At 43.3% G+C, this 23,493-nt stretch overlaps 1 protein-coding gene and 1 long non-coding RNA gene across 3 annotated transcripts in view; both read right to left on the reverse strand.

The window, feature by feature from the left end:
- Positions 1-9,473, reverse strand: part of LOC135234892 (uncharacterized) — a 56,045-nt gene extending 46,572 nt beyond the window's left edge. For both annotated transcript variants that reach the window (XR_010324232.1, XR_010324233.1), the window contains exon 1: positions 7,308-9,473. This is a non-coding gene — a long non-coding RNA (uncharacterized LOC135234892). The remainder of the gene's footprint in view (positions 1-7,307) is intronic.
- Positions 9,474-20,817: 11,344 nt separating this feature from the next.
- Positions 20,818-23,493, reverse strand: part of kcnc4 (potassium voltage-gated channel, Shaw-related subfamily, member 4) — a 45,977-nt gene continuing 43,301 nt past the window's right edge. Inside the window, exon 4 of the mRNA XM_064299970.1 lies at positions 20,818-22,845. Within this exon, the coding sequence (XP_064156040.1) occupies positions 22,778-22,845 (68 nt within the window). The 3' untranslated portion in view covers positions 20,818-22,777. The remainder of the gene's footprint in view (positions 22,846-23,493) is intronic.

Consider the following 23,493-nt stretch of genomic DNA (forward strand, 5'->3'; position numbering starts at 1 on the left):
ATATCCACTTCACTGGCATGGGCATGAGTGGGCCACAGCCTCACAAATAGTGTCCTGGCCCACTCCGTCATCTTGCCTGAACCACCACACCCAATTGTGTTTGTTTTTCGCAAATCTTTTCTGCAATCGATTTAGTATTTATTCACTTTTTGAAACACCCAACACTACGTGTGCTGATTCAGCTAATTTTCTAATCGTGGTCTTCAATCGAGACCCTGATAAGCAGAAACGGGTGTCTTAGTGCTGGGCTAAAACAAAAAACCTGCACCCCCATCAGCCCTTTTCGGGTAAGACTGTACGCCCCTTCTCTAGTTTGTAGTTAAATCGCGAGCCTGCATCAGCTGAGCAGTAGCAATTAAGCGTTGTTATGTTCCAATGACCGCAAAAGGCATGAGAACATTGATCACACGCAGCCTTCACGATTCCATCAATTCCCGCGAAAGGTGATGGATTAAGGTTTAAATTTGGCAGTTCAATATATTGGGCAGCAGAATCGGCTCGGGGGAGATTTCAGCCCCTGCGTTCCGCGGAGCTGCTCACCCATGAGCCACCTGCGGGGATAATGCGACCGTCGTTTCATTAGCCGCGACGCGCGGAAACGGCATCCAATTAGGCCTCGCCGCATCTCCGGGCCTAATCTACTTCGCACCTGGTCCTCCCGGTGAATTGCTTCCGAAAACAAATAGGGAAACACAAGCGGCGTGATGCTAAACGGCGGCGCTGCGAGAAGCCAGAGCAAATGATCGAGATCATCTGCTTCGCGGGCGCCAAAAAGAATTTGGATATTGAATCAAAAATATTGAATCAGAGCTCTCCGCAGGTAATCAGCCACATGGGGCGATTCGTGTCGTGAGCTGAATAACTCCTGATGTCCTTAACGGGTCTACATGAATGCATCTCAGCCATGCAAATGCCCCGGGCTACTGGTGCACCACGGGCCTATGTAACGCTCCTGCATTCGGCGTCTTCCTGCTTTGGGAAATCAAACCCAACTTCCCTGCTGAAAACTCCAGCTTAAACCAGCCTAAAACAGGTCAAGCCTGTTTACGCCGCTTTCAACATTTGTTCTCCAGCTGACCAGCCTGTCACTTTTGGGTCATGTGTGATGGTAGTGTTGTATAATGGTAAGGGGAGCTGGGGTTTGTAGGCTAACCATGAGGTTTGTAGTCCTGATTCCCAGGCAGGGCACCACGGTTACTGCTGCCATAACGGGCTACCCTAGAGCAAAGCACTTAACCTGCACCGCTTCAGTAAATATCCAGCTGTATAAACCGATTGCATGTAAGAAAGCTGTGAAAGTCACACAGGATCAGAATGCCGGTGTGAGTAAGAGCCAGAGTCAACATTCTGGTAAACCCTGTTTACTTGCTCACTCAAGCCCGAGTGACAAAGCAATGTCCCGTTTGAGCGCTAGGGTTGAACAAAGTCACAACATTCACAGATCACATGCAAAACTCAATTGGTTTCACCAAGATATCCATCAAGCTACATTGTTTCTAGCTACTGAAAAAAATGGAGCCTGTAGCCTACACCAAATAAATGATAGCCTGCTAACTACTAGCCAGATAGGCTACAAGGTAAGCCTAGGCCTACAGGCCTGACTGGCATTTCATATACCTACACTTATACCGTCATTTCTAAAGTTTCTGCTGGCGAAAGTGCTAATTAAAATTAGCAAGTTCTCCGCTGTTCATTTAACTTTTTTTATCATTAGCAAGCAACTCAACGTTAGGTAGCTTCTCTGGCTAGCAAAATTGACAAGATCATGCCTCCTTGGGACTATATAGCCCAGTGATTTTTGTGACAGCCAAGTAATTGCCCCATGATAATAGTGATATTAATTATTTAATCTGGAATAACATCACATCATGTTGTACGATCATAAAAATAACAGGTAGCTGATGCCTTTCCAACAATTCATAAACCTGTTTATCAAAGAATGACCGCCTTCTCTCGATGTACATTATGTTCAGTAGAAGCATATCCAAAGCCACTTACAATAATTGTATTTGAGTGTGTGTGTATACACACACACATACACAGGCACACCAGTTGCATAAGTGGCTTTGGATAAAGTACCTTACATTGCTGGTATTTAGCAGACACTCATATCCTGAACCACTTGCACAGCTTTGGTATTTTCTCATAGGTTTGATTTATCCAGCTGGATATGCACTGAAGCAATTTAGGCTGAGTACCTTTGTTCAAGGGTACACCAGCGTTATCTTACCTGGGAACCTGTAACCTTTACAAGTGCATTTCCTCACCCACTGTACTGCACCGGCACACAAAGTAAGGGAAAGTTATTTTCCAGCAATTTTCTATCATTCTGTGTAATTTTGAATGCCAGATTCTCTCACCAAAAATAAAATATGTGAATATATGTAAATTCAGATCTGATGGGAAAAGAAGCTTTAAAAAAAAATTGTTATTGGTTTCCTGATTAAATGTTGCTTCAAGCATTTACATCAAAATATAACTACCATTATGTTTCTTCAGCCAGCGCTGAAGGATTGATTAGATCAATACCACCAGGTATTTTTAAATTCATTTTACAAAACACAGCTACAAGTCTAGAAAACACTTTCTGACACAACACCTTCAGTGAAGCACCTACAAGCACTAAAAGCACTCCAGGTGCCTTCTGCATCCTCTTAGTTCTTAAATGGTGCCTAAACAGCAATGCTGAAGCACTCTGTAATGCTGGTCTACAGGTTGAGGAAGCCTGGCAAGTAAACGGCCACTGGCCTCTTTCTACCAGCTTACACCTGCTGAAGTCAATGCAAAGACTGCGAGTTACACCATAAGAAAGGAGATTCCCAACATGCTTCAAGCCAGCTACGTACAAGAGGACTGGACACTGGTGTGCAACAGCCAGGACTGTCAAACAGGAGTAAAAACTCCTTACCCAGACACATCACAGGGACTGGCCCAAAATAAGGAACAGTGGAGCACACGTTGCACGAGAGGGAAAATAGCGTTTATATCCGAGCACTGTAAGCTAGTGCGGTAAGGAACGGGCTTGATAACCGAGAAAAGGGTCAAATTCCGGCACGACCGCGTTCGGACCTGACAGGACAACCCTGCATGCTTCAGGAAACCTGTCGGATGCATGCATGCTTCGAAAAGTGTGTAAGTCACTCTGCATGCAGCCCATGTCCCCAGGTGCTCAGGTAACAAAGGGCTGTGCTCACACCTGCGCCCGGGGTGGGTTCGCACGTTCGGCGGGAGCGGACCGAAGATGCGTGGCATTCTGATGACACAACGAGCCGGCCCCGATGGAGACAACGTGCCAAATTTCCTGAGTGGCGGGGGGCGGGGGGGGGTCACCAGATTCTCTCTCGTTCTCTCCCTTTCCCTCCCTGCGATGTCTCTCTCTCTCTCTCTCTCTCTCTCTCGGTCTCTCTCGGTCTCTCTGATACCAGCCTCTGTGGCAGCCGTCTCAGGTGGGAAGGGATTTGTGATTAGTCTGGCGGTAGCCGTCTCAGGAGGAAGGGGTTTTGTGATTAGTCCGGAGTAAAACGGGGTGTGAAACAGGGCCCATTAGGAACCCCCCAGAGACAGTGCTTCCAGGGGCCAGCAGAGCGGCGATGGAGGTTCCTCAGGTGCTCTCCAGCTCAGCCACCATGTTTTTATTCATTATCTCCTCACAGATCAATATGTCTGTACGTCTCCCTGCCTTACTCTGTCAATCACCCCCGCCCCCGCCCCCCCGCCGCGACCCCCGACCACCCTCATTAGAGAAGATAACCTCATCTTCAGTACGGCGGGGCTATTGTGCAGCATCGCATTGTAAACGAGGTCATTTTCACGCTCCTGTGATCGGGCTGGCGCGGATCGGCAGTCATCCGCATCGACCTGACACGCGTAGTTTGCCCCCGTCGATCCCCTCGGCCCCGGAGGATTCCAGCGCTCAATGAGCATCGCAAACAGATCGGCGCGATGCCTTCAAGCTTGCGGTGGATTATTACAAATGAAGGGAGGCTCGTGAAATGTAAAGAATTCCACGTGTGCACATTAAATATGAGCTGCACCCTGTCGGCCTGTATTACCGCCTATGCGAGGGGATTTCTGGTTGGAGCCTGCCGCAAGGAGCACTCATTCAGAGCCCCCAGCGCTAAAGCAGACATTAAGCAGCCGAACACCGCACGTCCATATTAAACACTCGAAGGGAGCATTTCATGAAAGCCATAGCTTACAAACGGGAAACATGCTGAATCAGCAGCGATGGAGTCCGTTTAATTGACTGGAAATGCGTTTGCCAAGAAAGCAAAATAAGATGGCGGAAAATCACATGCACAGAATGAAAGCCCGGAGAGTCTGATTATAATCAACACTGACGTCTAGAGTTTCCATCGCTGGACACGTTCAGTCCATATTTGAAAATTTGGCCTTAATGGGTGAGATGTTTATTGGTATCAGTAATATCATTGAGCCTGCAAGATGTCTTTCATCCAAACATTTTTCCATAATCAGTTCCAGATCAAATTAATTTGTTGCCAAGATCTCAAACTTTATTAAATAAGATACCTTTTCCAATGACATTTTCTCAAAATAAGAACTAATCATGTTGGGTACACAGGTTAAATGATATATTCACATTTTCTCAGAATTGCATTAGTGTGCGTTCCCACTTTGAATTAAATATAATAAAGTATATTTGTCTTGAGTGTACAATTGCCTGCATCCTCTATTTTTAAATTACTTTAAATTATTACAATCTTTGTAATAATTAAGATAAATAAAATATTCTAACAGTAAATTGAACACAAGGTACTTTATGAGTTATGTCATTAACGTGACATGCAAACCAGAAATAAGGACTGCACCGAGCTGTCTGAGCAAGGTTTAATATTTATAGTTCTAAATGCAGTCAGGTTTTTTTTCTCTCAGAAAGAGCAGGGAAGTGTGGAAAATACAATGTTCATTAGAAAAGTTCAATCAAAAATGCGACACAACTGCAATATTAATTAAGTTACATAAATCCTACATTTTTAGGCTTTCATATTAGAGGCACTGGCTAAAATCAGACAGGATTTTTAAAATTCACCCAAACCCAGGGGCTGATATAAAAGTAAAGGGCAGAATCACCTGCAATAAGTGCAATAAATGTCCATGCAATGTGCTTTATGTATGCAAAACCAAACGAGATTTTAAAACAAGAATTTGTGAACACATGTTCCATACGCAACAATGATGAGAAATCATCGGTGGCTAGACATTTTAACAGTTACAAACACAGAGTGAAATACATGAGCACTAAAGCTATTAGGATGCCGTATAGGGGAGGCAATCCTTCTTCAGAAAGAAGCCTTTTGGATCCATTATTTGGATGCATCAATGCCAAAAGACCTTAATGAGTAGGTGCTTTTTGGCTTGTTTTATTTGAGTTCTGTTTGTTGCTGGTTTCTTGAACGCGATTGGGCCTATCCTGTACCACGTCATCTATCCTGCTGCGCCAGGTGAACGATATTTGATTGATGACCTGCAATTCAGTTTGCTACTTTTGACAAACTGAAGGAGGGCATTTTGTCCAAAACACTCGTGCGAAAAACAAAACGTTTTTATGGAAGTGCGGTCATTCATCTCATTTTTGCATTTTTAATGTAAGATCAGCGCCCAAGTTTACATACAATTGAGTTGAGCGCAATTTTTTTCCCTTTTTTCCTAAAATCAGACAGAACGTGTAGAGAAGCTCCAGTAAAATAGACGTCTGAGCGACAGCAACAAAGGAAAACAGCTTTACCAATATAACGGAGCAGGACAAGCCAGTGGACTGCCAGTCAGGCCAAAAACACTGAAAATCCATCAGAGAACAGGGGGGGCGGGGGGGTGGTCGCCCTTCTCTTTCATGGGACGCCGGACGTCATCCTGCCAGACCGAACTCAGAAATAGAGCACAAAAGCAAGGACGGGCCATACCATCCAGGATGGGCAGGGACGGACCATACCATCCAGGATGGGCAGGGACGGACTATACCATCCGGGATGGGCAGGGACGGAATCATACCATCCGGGACGGGCAGGGACGGGCCATACCATCTGGGACGGGCAGGGACGGGCCATACCATCTGGGACGGGCAGGGACGGGCCATACCATCCAGGATGGGCAGGGACGGGCCATACCATCCAGTATTCTGCTGCAGAGGACACTGGGCCTCAGCCTGGAGTTTCTACATCAATCAGACAATGCAGAATACCAAATATGGAGACGCTAAAAATTCATGTTATGAAAAAAAAGTGGACAGAAACAGAAACAGAAACAAGCAGCTGAATTCATGCAGCCTGCGTCAGGCAAAGCAGGATGCTTCAGGCAAAGTAGTGGAGACCGATGGCAATGCCAAATTTAAACAAACAAGGTCTACAGTCAGAGAACTTTTTCCCCCATGAGGCATTTTGTGCATGATTACAACTGGAACACATCAGTTAGGTTTCAGAGCATCCCCCCCTGGTAAATGTGGACCAGGGTTAGTGCCATTCCTAGTAGGTATTTTGAATGGAGTCACTTACGCCAATCTGTCTGCAGTAATAAAGGATGGAACGGGTGACTCAGGTATTTCTCCCAAGTGACTCCCAACTCAAAATGGCTGCTTTAAAAACCATGGTGTATGTGCCAAAGCCAGAGAACATGCTCGAGAGATGAATGGGGACCTGTCCTCTGAGAGGCAAGCCAGGGAGGGAGGGCGGGAGGACTGCCGTGCGCCGGGGAAGATCAGATCCCCATCTCAGATCTCGGAAGGCGCCTGGGCCGGTAATAGCCAGCGACAGGGCCCCGAAGCACCGTTGCCATGGAAACCCCCATGTGTGTCTACTTTATTTTTTTGCATTTCATTTGTACTTAAGAGGCAGAGTGTGGAGAAAAAACATATTGGGGGGGGTGGGGGGGCAAGAGGACAATGTCGGAAGACTGATGTTCTTCAGCATATTCTGACCGCCTTTGCCCTGTGGACGCCCACCTCTGCTGAAATAGCTTACATTTGTCATAGATTTTTTAAAAACCTGCTCTTATTGTGTCTTTTCAACTTTCTGGAGGGTATCACAACTGTGTTCACACAACAGCTGTGTCACGTCCAAGACTGAAACCCACAGCTCCCCTAGGACCTGCATCCTTCACAGCTGTTATTCCCCGGGTACTGGCAGGAGCATTGGGTAATAATGTGAAGTGAGCTGGTGTGAAATCCCCAGTCAGCAACTATCCTCTTGTATGCAGTGCCCTGCCTGGGGTTTCTTTACCCAAATACAATCATGTGACAAATATCTGATCCCCAGCAAAAATGAAAATAACAGCAAAAAAAAAAAAAAGGTCACTCAAGTCTCCACCACTGGTAGGGTCCCACAATGAGTATCAAACAAACACAGAAAACAGGTCCAAACAATCCAACAGTCATGGCAATCCAAGGAATCCAACAATCCACACAAATAAAGTTTTTCAACCTTGTGATTACAAATTTTTTCTCAAGACTTTTTAAGCAGATCAGCTACTTGAGACAGAGATAAAACTAGGCCTCTAAGCACCGCCTTCCTAGTTAGTTGATTCTGCCCTCCACCTTAACCAGCCACACCCTTCTTTTTTTGTCTACTTTTTCCCACCATTTCCTGAACTCCTCCCCTTTCCTCCAATCTGTCTACCCAGGGTCCTAGATTGAGCAGACTGAGCTCATTCTAAGAATAAGTGAATATGAGTTAGACAAAGGGAAACAGAATTCATACAACACAAAAACTCATGGAACATTAGAGTTACATATGCCCCTGCCTGCAAGGAAAGGCCAACGGGCCAAAGTAAGTTTTAAAATTCAGCACGATACAATTCACTATGGTCAGGATCAGAGAGAAATGTTACCGAGTAATTCACGGCCCCTAACCTTTTGAGTATTTTGCCAGGCCCTTTCCATAGAGGCAGCATTTCCATGTGATTGGCACTAGCCTTAGACAATGTAAAGACCCACACCGGATCGCCACAGGAAAACACAACCGCTTTGAGTTGTAATAGTGGGCCTGTTTTGTTTTGTGCTTCCTTGACATTGTGTTTGACTTGCTCCATCATTCTCTGGTGCCTTTCAAGTAATGGCTGGGATTGGGTGCTTTGCCGATGAGCCGCTCCAAAGGACCTTCGAGCTTGCATCCAAGAGCAATTTCAGCTGGTGTGAAACTTGTTGACTCCTGCCATGCAGAATTGATTCTGAACCGAAATTCCGAGAGCCGCCTGTTCCAAGTGTCGTGCTTGTCGCCTACAAAGGATGCCATAATATTTTGTTTCTGGAATGAGACCCGATATACCTTTTTGCTTATAGGGACTTCATCATTGGTGACGATGCGATGGGTGACAGTCGTGGTGCATCCCAAAATGTCAGGGCACACTGAGGACCGTTTGTGCAGGAGGAGATCAAGCCGTTCATAAAAATGCAGACTGGTGCCTGCCTCCTAAACTAACCTTTTCTTTTGAGCTTCAGACCCTTCACATCTGGTCTTCACTACCATAGCCTTCTCTTCTGGAAAAGCTTCCGCTGCAATGGTGCAAGGAAAGCAACTGAAACGGCTAGATATAGCTAGGCAGAGTACGAACCACTGTCTGGTGACTCCTGTTGGTAAAAGGAATAGTAAGAATTCTGTGCTCCTCTTGGGAGACCATATTGGGCATTCTTGAAATTTAGAACCAGACCAAATAATGTTAAAAAAATCCAACCAAATAATGGCGGGAACAGCTATATGCTGATCTTTCATGACACAGATATTTAGCACCCACTGCTGCCCATGTAGACTGCATTCCAACGTGACCCATGTCCCATGGCTGGGTTAGCTTGTCCATTTGCTAACATAAAGGAACAGTCATGACATGCTTGCAACTTTCCTGGGGCCTTTTGATTTTTTGGCTCAAGGGTTTTCCTGCACGGGTGTATGTACTTCCAGTGTCAAGGAGAGCAGAAATATTAACTGATCTCATCACCACAGGGAGCATAATGGGCTTTGAAGAAAGTGCGTCACCACTGACTGTCTGTAAGATGCTCATATTTCCCTGCTGTTTCTTTCCACTTAGCTGAAAAGGGGGCAGGCTTCTTTTGCAGTTTGGCTTCACTAACTTGTGTAGAACTTAGGAGCCTGCCTGTATGTCTGTCTCTACATGTGTCCCAACTCGAACCAGCTCATCGAACATACTTACAGATCCTCTCAGCAAGCCTTCTAATCCTGGATTGCTGTTCCTGAAAACGTGATGCAGTACGTCTTTTTCTTGAATTCCCTCACACCACCTTAAACAAAGTGCTCTCAGCAGAAATGCAAAATCTCTGATACTCTCCTGTGGGCCTTGTATCCTCTCCCAGGTGCATTTTACAGCCTCCGCCTCATAGTATTCAGATAGGAATCAACTCAGGAACACAGATTTAAATCACTCCCAACTACCTATCTACTGTAGCTTCGCTCTGCTTCCCACCAATCCTTAGCTGTACCTTTCAGTACTGAATTCAACGCTGCCAGAAAAAAAACCTCTTCACACTTCTCAATACATGAAAAGGGGGTGGGGGCAGGGGGCGGGGGGGATTGATGTTACTGGCTGGTGACCTTTTATCCCTGCTTCAAACTTAGCATCCCTCTTCAAACAAGCAACCATGGCCTGCTCCGTCTTTAAGAGAGAATTCAAACCTCTGCCCTGATTTTGAACATTCCTTCTCAAAATGATGCTTCAGCATTCCTTTCCGTTTTGTGACATTTGTATCAATATTTTCAACCTTTTTGCAAACATCTGTAAATGAAGCTTGAACATCTCACTCTAAAGCAGCAACTTTACTCTGCACATCCTGTTCAACCCTGTTTGTGACCACTTGAAGACCACCTTCCAACTTCATCACTCTAGAGCTTAGCTTATCATAACACTCATACGGTGCTGCTTTTAATTGTCCAGACTCTTCAACATGGAAAGGATTTGGACCTTCTTCTGCCTCATTTTTGTCTTCATCATCCTCATTCCCAATTTCAGCAGAGGTTAGGTATATATAGAAGAGGTATATTATTAGCAGTTTCTTCCAAATGTAATGTACTGAAGCTTTCCATCACTTCCCTCCCTTCGAGTAGCTAACAAATGAGCCTGCTGTGAGATCTGAGGGTAGATCATGACCATCTACAGACTCGTTCTCGGGATGCTGATTATGTGCAAGTGGTAGATACTTTAGCTTATGAGGAAGCAATGACAGAAAATCCAAGCAAATATGATAATGTCCCTGTTCGGGTGCCAATCCTATAGTGTTTCTCTAGCTTTTTGCTACAGTCACTCATAGAAATAATAAAGGGAGGACTCAATTATCATAATAAAAAAGATATTAATCCCCGGGTTTCCTATGACAACAAAATCATTCAACAAACAACATCAGTGTTGTTCACATCCATGCCGTGCAAATGTTATTTTTGTCATTTCAGTTTCTCCAGTAAGGAAGTCCTTAGCAAAGTCCCAGATATATACACCACAAAAAAGATGGCAAACAACATCAGTATTGTTGAGAATCTATGCCGTGCAAACCTTCCAATTTTTTTGTCATTTCAGTTTTTGTCATTCTCCAGTAAGGAAGTCCCAGGTATGCACAGTATACCACAAAAAGATGCCACAGTAAAAATAAAAATATATATAATTCAAATTTTCTAGCCGAAATGTATGATCCTCAGCAAAAACAAAAGCAAAAAATAAAAAGAAGGTTGATCTCACCCAAGTCTCCACCACCGGTAGGGTCCCACGATGAGTGTCAAACAAACACAGAAAACAGGTCCAAACAATCCAACAGTCATGGCAATCCAAGGAATCCAACAATCCGCACAAACAAAGTTTTTCAACCTTGTGATTACAAATCTTTTCTCTAGACTTTTTTAACAGATCAGCTACATGAGACAGAGATAAAACTAGGCCTCTAAACACCGACTTCCTAGTTAGTTGATTGTGCCCTCTTCCTTAACCAGCCACGCCCTTCTTCTTTTTCTACTTTTTCCCGCCATTTCCTGAACTCCTCCCCTTTCCTCCAACCTGTCTACCCAGGGTCCTAGATTGAGCCGGCTGAGCTCATTCTAAGAATAAGTGAATACGAGTACAACACAAAAACTCATAGAACATTCGGGTTGCAGAGTAACCAGTGCTAGCAAGCCATTTTCTCGGAAATGATCTCAATAAAAAGAGCAATTTGCAAAAATTCTAATCTGCGGCTCACATCCTGAACAAAGGGCAGTTTTTTTAAAAACAGAAGCATACGGAGTGCTGCAGGGTGGCAGATTTCCCTTTCATATGGGCGAGTCCCAGCCAGGTGTTGGAGTCGGGCGAAGGCTGCGCACACAGTGCGCAGTTAAGCTGCACAATACCGGAACAATACCCCCGTGAAAAGCTGCATTTCTGCACGCAGGTGAAAAGCGTGAAGGCGTCACATAATCAAAAGCAATATTCAGTGTTTGGAATTCAATGCTCAGGCAAGGATATCAACGGGCCTGCAGCAGCTCATGGTTTGTAATTATGTTTCATTCAAAACAATGAATGCCGTCTGTGGCTGATCAAAGGTACATTTAACTGTCTCAGTCTGCAATTATAGTCGTCTGTCTTTGCATTTAATTAAAATGCGTAAGGAGTTACCAATTCATAAAATGATTCCTTTTTTATAGTGCTCATCTTTAACTGCCTCTGGTGGTAATGTGTTTATTGTATTTAATGGAGAGGACCTAAATACTGTAAGTTTAATACCTAATTTGTACAGTTATGCTAAATATAATATTTCAATAAACTATATTAACAATTTATTATTTTTGTTAATCACATTTTTAGCCCCCGTACACATTTTAGGTGCTAATGCTCCAAAAATATATAGAAGGTGAAGCCTGTGACTCTTTAATGGGATCCAGGTCCAAAATTATGTATTCACCCCAGGCAAGCTTGCTAATGGGAAAAAATCCTATATTTCCTGTGATTTTAGAACCAAAAGAGTGACTATGTCTTTAATTTTTTAAATCCCAGTTTAGTTTTTTCTCTAAATCACATTTTTGGTTGTCACTTGGAAGAGATACTTCTTTGAGTAGTGCTAGTTCTTCTGTAGTACTGTGTGTCCTGTAGTGTGCAAAACAACCACTGGCTCTCCTGTAGTACTGTGCATGGCCTGTAGATTGAAAAATAATCACTGGCTCTCCTGTAGTACTGTGAGTGGTCTGTAGGGTGTAAATAGTCACAAGCTGTCCTGTAGTACTGTGTGGCCTGTAGGATGTAAATAGTCCCTGGCTCTCCTATAGTACTGTGAGTGGCCTGTAGGGTGTAAAATGGTGACTGGCTCTCCTGTGCTACTATGTGTGGCCTTTAGGGTGTAAAATGGTGACAGGCTCTCCTGTAGTACTGTGTGTGGCCTGTAGGGTGTAAAATGGTGACTGGCTTTCCTGTAGTACTGTGTGGCCTGTAGGGTGTAAAATGGTGACTGGCTTTCCTGTAGTAATGTGTGGCCTGTAGGGTGTAAAATGGTGACTGGCTCACCTGTAGTACTGTGTGGCCTGTAGGGTATAAAATGGTGACTGGCTTTCCTGTAGTACTGTGTGGCCTGTAGGGTGTAAAATGGTGACTGGCTTTCCTGTAGTACTGTGTGGCCTGTAGGGTGTAAAATGGTGACTGGCTCACCTGTAGTACTGTGTGGCCTGTAGGGTGTAAAATGGTGACTGGCTTTCCTGTAGTACTGTGTGGCCTGTAGGGTGTAAAATGGTGACAGGCTCTCCTGTAGTACTGTGTGTGGCCTGTAGGGTGTAAAATGGTGACTGGCTTTCCTGTAGTACTGTGTGGCCTGTAGCGTGTAAAATGGTGACTGGCTTTCCTGTAGTACTGTGTGGCCTGTAGGGTGTAAAATGGTGACTGGCTCACCTGTAGTACTGTGTGGACTGTAGGGTATAAAATGGTGACTGGCTTTCCTGTAGTACTGTGTGGCCTGTAGGGTATAAAATGGTGACTGGCTCACCTGTAGTACTGTGTGGCCTGTAGGGTATAAAATGGTGACTGGCTTTCCTGTAGTACTGTGTGGCCTGTAGGGTGTAAAATGGTGACTGGCTTTCCTGTAGTACTGTGTGGCCTGTAGGGTGTAAAATGGTGACTGGCTCACCTGTAGTACTGTGTGGCCTGTAGGGTATAAAATGGTGACTGGCTTTCCTGTAGTACTGTGTGGCCTGTAGGGTGTAAAATGGTGACTGGCTTTCCTGTAGTACTGTGTGGCCTGTAGGGTGTAAAATGGTGACTGGCTTTCCTGTAGTACTGTGTGGCCTGTAGGGTGTAAAATGGTGACTGGTCTATGGGAATGTGTATCAGTCCACAGGCTTCAGCTGTAGTGCTCCTTGTGTGGCTGTGTGTGGGTGTTAGGGTGCAGATCAAGAACACCAAAGTGACAGATGTATGAATCTTGTTAAACTATAATTAACATGGAAAACATATTGTGGACTGTAGAGAGACTAAGCATCAAGAGCCAGATCACAGTCACAGCCAATGGTTTTGGCCATTAGATCATTCTCATTTGTCCCATTATATCTTCTTATGTGCAAACACAGCTCATATCACATGCTTACATGCACAGTATCACAGTATGTAACACAAAAGGCAAACAATCGCTCACCTTTGAGGATGAACTTAGATAAGTATTTTCATCTGATTAGATCTTAATTGCTTTGTTCTATGGCACTATAACTATTAATTAAACAGCTAATTGTTTTTCATCTTAAAGATAATCTATATTATTAAACGTATCAGAAGGTTAAAATATAATCTGAATTATGAATCTCAGCACAACTGAAGAACACTAGAGGGACAACCTGCACTTATCTTTTAATTATCACAGGCACACAGGGAAGCTTCCCATTTCTGAAACCGTCATGAACTGTGTGTAGGTGTGTTGGGCTTGTAACCGAAAGGTCGCAGGTTCGATTCCCGGGGAAGGACACTGCCATTGTACCCTTGAGCAAGGTACTTAACCGGAATTTCTTCAGTATATATCCAGCTGTATAATGGATAGATGGAATGTAAAATGCTATGTAAAAGTTGTGTAAGTCGCTCTGGGTAAGAGCGTCTGCTAAATGCCTGTAATGTAATGTAATGTAATGTAAAATGGCTTCACAGGTGTTTCTGATTAGTCCTGACTAAGAAGAAAGAGAGCACTGGTGAGCTCAGTAATCACAAAGGGCCTGGTATCCCAAGAAAGACAGTTTATGATTGAAGAATTCTCATCACAATGAAGAAAAACACAGATCGGAAACACTCTTCAGGAGACAGGTATGGATGTGTCAATGACTACTGTCCGCAGAATATTTCACTGACAGAACTACAGAGACTACATTGCAAGATGCAAACCACTAGCTGCAAAAACAGGGTGGCCAGGTTACAGTTTGCTGTAACATACCTTAAAAAGCTTGCATAGTTCTGTAAAAAGATCTTCTAGACAGACGAGACCGAGAATCACTTGTATCAGAGTGAAGGCAAGAGCAAAATGTGGAGGTCAAAGGAATCTGCCCAAGGTCCAGAGCATCACCAGAGAAGATACTCAACACTTGGTGAGATCTATGGGTCACAGATTTTAAGTAGTCATTGCATGCAAAGGATAAGCCACAAATTACTAAACATAACTTCTTTCATTTATATAGCATTCATATGTCCCAATCATTATGGTGCCTTGAAATGTTATATATAAAAAGTGTTGTAAATTCTACATGGTGAAATCAAAGTTCATAAAAAATACCTTTGTGTGTGTACTTCAACCGCATGTGAATTTTTTGAGTACAAAGTTATGGAATACAGAGCCAAATCAAGAAAAAATATCTTTGTCTCAAATGTTATGGAGCTCACTGTATATAAATATAGCGATTGTTTTTAAAAAGACAAGCTTATTTCCTCATAATACAATTTGTGATTATGTATTAGATATGGCCATTTGGAAAAAGGATTTTTTTTCTCTCTCTCTATTTTTAAAAGATGTATTTAGGAAACTCCAAGTGCGAGTGTAGCTTTATGGACCGTGACCAATATGCCTCAGTGCCTTAGCCACTGCTGCGTCCCAAATGCTATTCGTGCACCAGCCATTAGCGTCAGCTTGGTGCCAGTCTTATGAAAATGGATTTCTCGTTGAGGACAGGAACCAGCGCTGGGACAGATTTGTGATTAAGCTGCCATTAGCAGTGGAGGCTAAACTTTAAGTGTATTACTGGTCCTCACCGAAGGAGAAAGCCATCCTCCTTCTATATGCATGGCCCTGACTGCTGTGGAGGGGCTGGGGTGGTACTGCTGTTGGGCGTGTCCCTCCTTTACAGTGACAGAACACCTGGCCAGCCATCAATGGTTTTTACAATCTTATATATATATATATATATATATATATATATACCGCCAGGACTGGAGTTAAACCTGCAGGTGTTTTGGCCCTCCAGGACTGGAGTTAAACCTGCAGGTACTGTGGCCCTCCAGGACTGGAGTTAAACCTGCAGACGCTGCAGACCTCTAGGACTGGAGTTAAACCTGCAGGTGCTGTGGCCCTTCAGGACTGGAGTTAAACCTGCAGGTGCTGTGGCTCTCCAGGACTGGAGTTAAACCTGCAGGTGCTGTGGCCCTCCAGGACTGGAGTTAAACCTGCAGACGCTGCAGACCTCCAGGACTGGAGTTAAACCTGCAGGTGCTGTGGCCCTCCAGAACTGGAGTTAAACCTGCAGGTGCTGCGGCCCTCCAGGACTTGAATATGAGATTGAGGCAAGAGTACTCCATAAGGAAGTCCAATGAATTGCCCTTCTGGACAAACAGAATTTCCCTTAGATTCTGCAGCTCTGTGTGTTTGAGAGCCTACCACGTGTTCGCTGAATGTGCTTTGATGAAGCCAAGCTTGATTATTTTTAAAAATTCATTTCTCCTTTATTTAGCCAGGAAGTCCCATTGAAATACAAGATATCTTTTACAACGGAGTCCGGGCCAAGACAACAGCAGTAATGCAATTTACGGTACATCACACTTAAAAACACACACAAACAGTGTATAATACAAAAGTGCTTGAATGGAACCAGTACATATCATCAAGAGGCTGTTTAAATTAAAATGACATTTGAAGCAGAGCCTCATGACGTTTAAAATCTTGATTACAGGGGTCTGCACTTGGCCAGCCATGGATTCTCTGTTTTTGGAGAGGGCAGATTGGCCCCTCAAAACCACCAATCATTGACTGCACTTCAGGGAAGGATCTCTGTGAGCAAACATTGACTCTGCCTATCACATTCTCTCATCCTGAGGACACAATGGGCGGACAAACCTGACCCCGGCTCAAACAATCACAATAAAAGCGGTGACTCTTCAGAAGCTGGGAACGCCGAGAACTCTCCCTGAGTATTTATGGATAGAAATGGAGCTTGGCTGCTATTTCAGCCCAGGTAATTATTTCACACAGGTCATGATAAGGAGGGAACCCGTAGTGCACAGGGATGTCATAAAATAAATAACTAGAAAGTTAAACTTTGTTTAGTCTGCCAAACATGAACGGGGTGATATTTACGTCTAGATGCATACATGCTTTTCACACGGTCGTTCTGCCTAGTCTTTAAGGCTAAGCAGGCCGAAATCTCACACTGCAAAGGTGGTGCAGGTGATTCCTCCCATGTTTTCACATTCTCATTGGGTAAGAGCGCCTCCTTTAGCCAATCAGGCGGCTGCGTCGCGCAGCTCGGCTGCACGGTCTGCGGGAACGAGGATGTCTGGGCCGGATGCACACATTCCGGAGTGTGCCTGTCGCCGCTCGCCTCAGCGTTCGAGGGTCACCTCTGCAGGGGGCCAGACCTCAAAATATGACTGGGAGCACCAAACTGGGTAAGAAATAAACAGTAGGGGGGACAAAAAAGTTAATTTCAAAATGTGGTGTGATATATTATCAAACCATTGCTTGCCACAGGGAATTTGCAGCATGATAAATTTACCTGGCTTAAATGAAAACTTGCTTAATTATACTCTCAGTAAATAAACCTGTAAATAATCTGGAACAGCATTCATAAGTGCTTAGTAGGAGAGCAGTGATTCTCTTATTACAGGCGAGATGTAGAGGTGTGATGTATCGTCCTGGCCTACCCTCTGTCGAAGTTGACTAAAACCCTATGGGAAGTCTGTCTGTGGAGGGAGAACCCTTCAGCACCTGCGATATAAAGGAACAAAGGGGGACAGGTAATGTTTTGTTCAGACACCTACAGCAAAGTGCCTGGGGTTGCCTATGTGAAAGGGACAATGGAAAGTGCGACTTAGCGATTCCCACATTAAAAAAAGAAATAATTAAAAATCTAAAAATATTACCTGCCCTGCTGCCCTGAGGAGGCCTTAAAGGGCAAAGGACATGAGTTTGGGGGGGTGGGGGGTGGAGGAGTTCATTACGTCCTTTTGCCATTGGCTCTTGCCTTCCAGGGGTTAAACCAGATTTTCTACCGTGTGACCTGGCTTGAGCAGCAGACAAACAGTTCTCCATGGAAACCGTGTTCGATATTGCCATGACAACATACTTTGGAGGGTACAAGATTAGAGAAAAAGAAAACAACAAAGGGGGTCCAAAAAAAAAAAAAAAAAAGATGGCAATCGCTCTGACAGATGAGATGATCTCAGTATTTGAGCCGCGGAGGGTCGGGTGTGTGAAACCGGACCGTGTTTCCTGAGCTGGCTGTGGAGCCTGAGGGTTCCCCTCCCTCCCCGGGTTCAGTGCAGCTGCCGTGGGCAGGGTGCATTTGCAGCGATACAGGTGACGGAAGGGGTGTAAATACAGCAATTCAATTAGAATTTATGCAGTATGAAGTCAGCACAGCTTAACTAGGAGGGCAATTAGCACTTGAGCAATCTGTTTGTCTACTAGAGGAACAATAAAAAAAAATAAATAAAAAAAATAATAATCATGGGAAACCTGCAAAAAAAACTGCACATGGAGACATCTTTGTCCAAAAAATCGGTTTCTACAATGTTCATTATTTGTCCCAGAAAGTATTTTTGCTGTTGTCACTTTGATAGTACAAGGGGTAGTGTGTAAACCACCAGGAAGTTATTTTATTACATTTTACTGCGTTTTGATGATTGGCTTTGCAGCTTTAACACTGTATGCTGGTTACCTGAACTTTGTTTCATCCCATGGTGCTTTTATGTAATGCAAGTCAATTTCTGAGATATTATGGAAAATTTTCATTTACCTTCTATATTTAAACTCAACAACATAAAATGGCATGGGTTGAGTAATCATATATAACTGATGATTTCCTTTGTAGTCTAAATTAAAATGCACCTATTTTAACTACTTTATTTGAAGAAAATGTTTATAACATAAGAACACACACAATAAAAACATTCCATAAGTGAATATATGAATTTACTGTAATTGTATAACAGTATTTATTGAGTCGTGCTTAGTTTTCTTTTAGAAAGCAAGTTGTAAACAGGCCATAAAAAACTTCCATTTTGACTGTCTGAAGTGAACCATTATAAAGTGTTTTATGTGTTCACTAATGCATTCTCAACAGAGTAAACAAGAACCAGGTCTTTAAAATCAAACGCAATGAAGCATAACTTTGGCAAACAGCACACAGATTTTACACTGAATTTACGCCATAGGACACATATGGCAACGCTGTGCGAGCATGACTAACAATAGTGATACAGTATGACCCCTTTGTTCAATGAAAACATAAAATGTGATTTTTTAGGACACCTGTGTCCGATGATAAACAATTCTATTAAAAGCACAGAGTCCACAGTGGAATTATTATTGTTCTGTGGTGAAGTCCGAGATACAGTTAGTATGCATCCGAAGGCACTCCGCTCATGCCAAATGGAGCGCTCATTATCCACATATTTACCTGGCATTGAAGCACGGAAGGTTTGCAGTCGGGCGAACGGGCGGGTAATTTTCGCGAGTGCCACTCCACGCAGAAGGCAGATGTACCCCGGCACCAAAACCCGCCCCTCGGTTTCCTCCGAGTGGCTCTTAATCACAAGATGAAGCCGAGCTCATTGTTAAGGCTGCAGCTGTTCAGGGGGCTACGCTGCGCTCTCTCATGCCATGTATGGTCCTTACCAGGAGTCGGCGTCTGTCACAAACACTCACGGAAATGGAATATCCTGAAATATATTCAAATAAAATATATTGCCAAGATAATAATAATAATAATAATTCCTTGCATTTATATATCGCTTTTTTCACATTCAAAGAACTTTACAGTGATGTGGGGGGAAAATCACCACACCCACCACCAACGGAAATATACAAATTATATCTTCTTTGAGATATCGCTGTGAAATAGATTTAACATTGTATTTTCCAAGCTACAAATATTTACAGTATATTGCAGTATATTCCACATCCACAAGGGATGGCTTTTATGGCAACCTTTCTGAGTCTAGGACCACTCTATGTGAAATTGGCCCTACATCTCACCTCCAAAAAATAAAAAAAGCTTGTCTCCAACTGCAGCGTGTACAACTCCCAAGTAGAAATGATACTGGAAATGATAGTTCAAACCCAAGAAACCAGGTGAGGTAAGATACCTGTGTAAGCAATGGCGGCATTTTGCTGATTAAGTACTGAAGTAACAGGGAAAACCTGCACACCGCCTATGGACCAGAGTGAGTACTGCAGGGTTAGAGAGTTTACAGGCCTCTCATTGGCTGCAGTGCAGGAGAGCCTTTCACAGCTCCACCTCCAGTCTGGTATTACTGACCTCTGACCTCCGACCTGGGCTCTGTCTCATCTTCATAGCTGTCAAAGCACAAAATAATATTGTAATCCCTGTCATAAGCAGTTGCTGTTGAAATGCGTAACAATCGCCAGGTGGGAGTGAATAGTGGAGGTGAGATTAACATTTCAGGTCGATGTGATCACAGCTGTGAGCATGTGTGTGTGTGTGTGTGTGTGTGTGTGTGTGAGGCATGTGTGTTTGTGTGTGTGTGCATGCGTGTGTGTGTCAGGGGGTAGCATAAGTCAATAGCATAAAGCTGCCATTATCTGGGGCTGGCTTTCTGTGATGAGGGGTTTTGATGACCCTGACCCACAGATTAAGGCATGGGGCATGAAGTTGTTGGTTGTTGTTTGAGTACATTGTTTGAGCTGTGAGAGGGATATCATAAGATTGTCTCCCACAATGCATCTTTCTCTTTCACCGACAATACAGACAAGACCTGAACAGCAGCTTTTTCCTGTTTCCAGGGTCCAACACAAGTACTGGCGTCAGCCAATGATGGGAATTCAAACATAGAGCATTTTAATGTGATTATATTGCTGGATAGAGAACACAAATGGATGTTTTAAAAAAACGGATTCAACTTCAAATGGAATATGCTTTATTACAGTGTAAATAACTGCTGTTGTGGGCATTTACACCATTGATCTATCAGCACAAGCAATGCTATTCAAATATTCTTGTAATGATGGAAACCACACAATGTCTTACCAAGATCCAAATCTGCCTATTTTAAACAGGATCCCGAAAAGCTCTATTCTTCAATGAATGGACTTCAGTGTGGTGGTTTACAAATATGTCCTCAATTTGTATGGTGTGAGTATTACATTGTTCTGGTTCATTCTTAAAATAGAAATTCTTAAAATCATGGTAAATATTTATTTTATTATTTAAAAAAATAGCAATTGCATGACCACTAACGCACCAAACCAACTGGCACCTGTAACACCATTTTCCAACCTGTACGGGGAGCAGTAAGGGTGCAGGTGAATGTGAAAAGGTACCTGCAGAAATCCGTCATTCAAATCACGGTTGCCGTCAATTCCATTTTCAACTGAACTTCCAACACTCGATGAATTCACAGTCAGAAATAACGGGAGGCGACACTTTAACGTTAACATCGGAAAACATTGTTTATTTTTTACGTCTGCGGAGGTGCATAGAGAGACATGCCTACAGGGTACAAGATATTAACTGTATTGCCTTAGACACACCACGTTTGACAGCTTCATACAGGTTCTTCCAAAACAGTTACCAGTTACTGTACCAAACACTTCATTTTTAGGAAGCCAACATGTATGGTGACTCCAGCTCACCTTTGGAAAAAACCCCTACTGCCATCCAGCCACTCTGTCTGCTTCTCTCCCATTAAAACACAACAGTAAAACTGACAAAGTGTAATGCAGGTTGGTAAATCTGTAATATTACGAAAATAATCTCTGTATCGGATTTGTTTTAATATTTATCTGTAACTTAGCTAAAGGTTAATGCACTTGTGTTCAGGTTATAAAAGGTTTTGTGTGGTTCGTTATGTGTAATCGCATACTGTGCTACATACTAGATATGTGCTCATCATTTACATACAAAATAAATATATAAACTATTTAAAATAGGGATGGTGTACAAACTCAAGGAAAGCTATAGTGAGTCTACATTTGTTTGTTAAATGTACTGTAAGGCAACAAAGGTTTTTAAACATGGCAGGCTACACGTAAAAACTGGAGCCAACATCTTTAGTCACATTTGAGCACGTACTCTGCCACTTTCTCTCTGTTTTGTGTATGTGTGTGTGTGTGTGTGTGAGGTGTGTGTGTGTATATGCATGTGTGTGTGTGTGTGTGTGCATGTTTATGTGTATTTGTATGTGTGTGTGTGTGTGTGTTTATGTGTATTTGTGTGTGTGTGTGTGTGTGTGTTTGTCAGATGTGAAAACTTCTATAACCCTCAGAAAATACATCTGAAACCAGTGTGAGGTCTAATGCTTTACTGCTACAGACACCCCCATTCACCCTTATTCACACCAAATCCCCATTGACTCCACATTAGGCACAATTGGAACAGAACTGATATGCTTGCAAGCCATCCTGATGATCTTAATCTACCGAAGAAACAGAAAATGGAAAGATTGCTCTCCCGCTTGGTCCCCTTTCAACCAGCAACGTAACTATGTTGGAAGGTTATGGAATTAAAACACGTCTTCATAATAGTTGGAGGAAGGCTAATGGGCGAGTAGGGCGTTCGATGTCTGCTCCGCGTTCCTCCCAACCGTCCTTCGCACTGCTGGTGTGACAAAGGGCAGACCTACGTTTGTTTTTACTGTTATGTTTTAATTCAAACAAAGCCACACTTGGGTTCTTTTTTTTTTTTTTTTCTGTGAGAGTCAACTTGGAACAATGGTTGGAAGTCAGAATCTATCTCACGGTCACAATTTTAACACCGCAATATTCAAACACGCAGTTCTGTTGTTTTACAGTCAACATCGATCACATTTTATGGATGAAAGGCTGAACTAGAATGGCACCATCACGCCTATGTGCTGTTTAAATTAAAAAAGAAAGAAAGAAAAAAAAAACGGGACAGTGAATCACCAGTTGATCGGATATTGCACAGAAGAGAAACATCATAGTTCACAAATATGTGGCAGTATTTTTCTGGCGGCAGTATTGATTAAAAAAATATTGCAGAGTAACTTCAACTCATGAGGAAATGTTAACAACAACGTTAACGTTAATGTTAAAAGACTTAATTCAACTATGATACAAGTTAGATGTTGCCTAAGTATTAAGTACGTTAATGGAGTTTGTTATACTCTGTCAAAGGTACATACTATAACAGTGTATATCATGCAAGACATGCAAGACGCATCTACGACAGACAGATGTGTACATAACAAGGTCTTCTGGAGAGCTGAATATACACCACAGAGAGTGTTTCCTTGGACAAGGCCCCTCTTGGAGAAAAGGGTCCGGCCTGTACTTCTAAGCCTGAGGGGAAAGGGGTGGAGCCACCCCCTGGCCCCCCTCCGGTCCTGCATCCTGGGCCACGCCCACTTTCCATAATGTGACCAATAGCCATCAAGTCAGAGTGGTAACTTCTGCCTGAGCATAGTTAGTGGTAGCAGCGAGGGCTTCTTTGCAGCTTTCTGTATTTGAGAAACAGAATGTTAAAAAAAAATTAAGAATAACGTTCGGTCTAAAGCAATGCATTGCATAGTCAGTCAGACATATTTCAAAGTATGGAAAAAATGTGGGAATTTAAATTCCAGAGATATAGACAGCAGTTGGGTAGACAAACTCTTTGTACTGTACATATAAATCATTTACTTTCATCTGTTTCACTAATCGGAAACCCAAAACATATATATATAATTTATAAAAAATAAAAATAAACCAGACATTTCATATCACATTAGTTACTTATAAGCATCCTGTTTGAACATTGGCCTACAAATGTTTATTTAGAATTTCTTCTTAGATCTAATGCACGTGGTAAAATTTCTGCCTAATTTCCCCTTTGCCAGAAGAGAGCTGGAAAGATGGCAGTGCACTGCCCAAGGTTAACAGCGACTGGAAGAAGGCGGTCAGGAGGCATGTATATTTAATACAGCCAGGAGTGATGCTCAGAGCTCGGGCACAGCTGAGCACCATGCTCACCCTCAGCTTCACCCTCACCATGTTCACCCTCACCCTCACCGTCACCGTGCTCACCCTAACCCTCATCGTGCTCACCCTCAGCTTCACCCTCACCATGCTCACCCTCACCCTCACCGTCACCGTGCTCACCCTCACCG

The sequence above is a fragment of the Anguilla rostrata genome, chromosome 11, assembly GCF_018555375.3.
Source record: "Anguilla rostrata isolate EN2019 chromosome 11, ASM1855537v3, whole genome shotgun sequence".
Taxonomy (NCBI): Eukaryota; Metazoa; Chordata; class Actinopteri; order Anguilliformes; family Anguillidae; genus Anguilla; species Anguilla rostrata.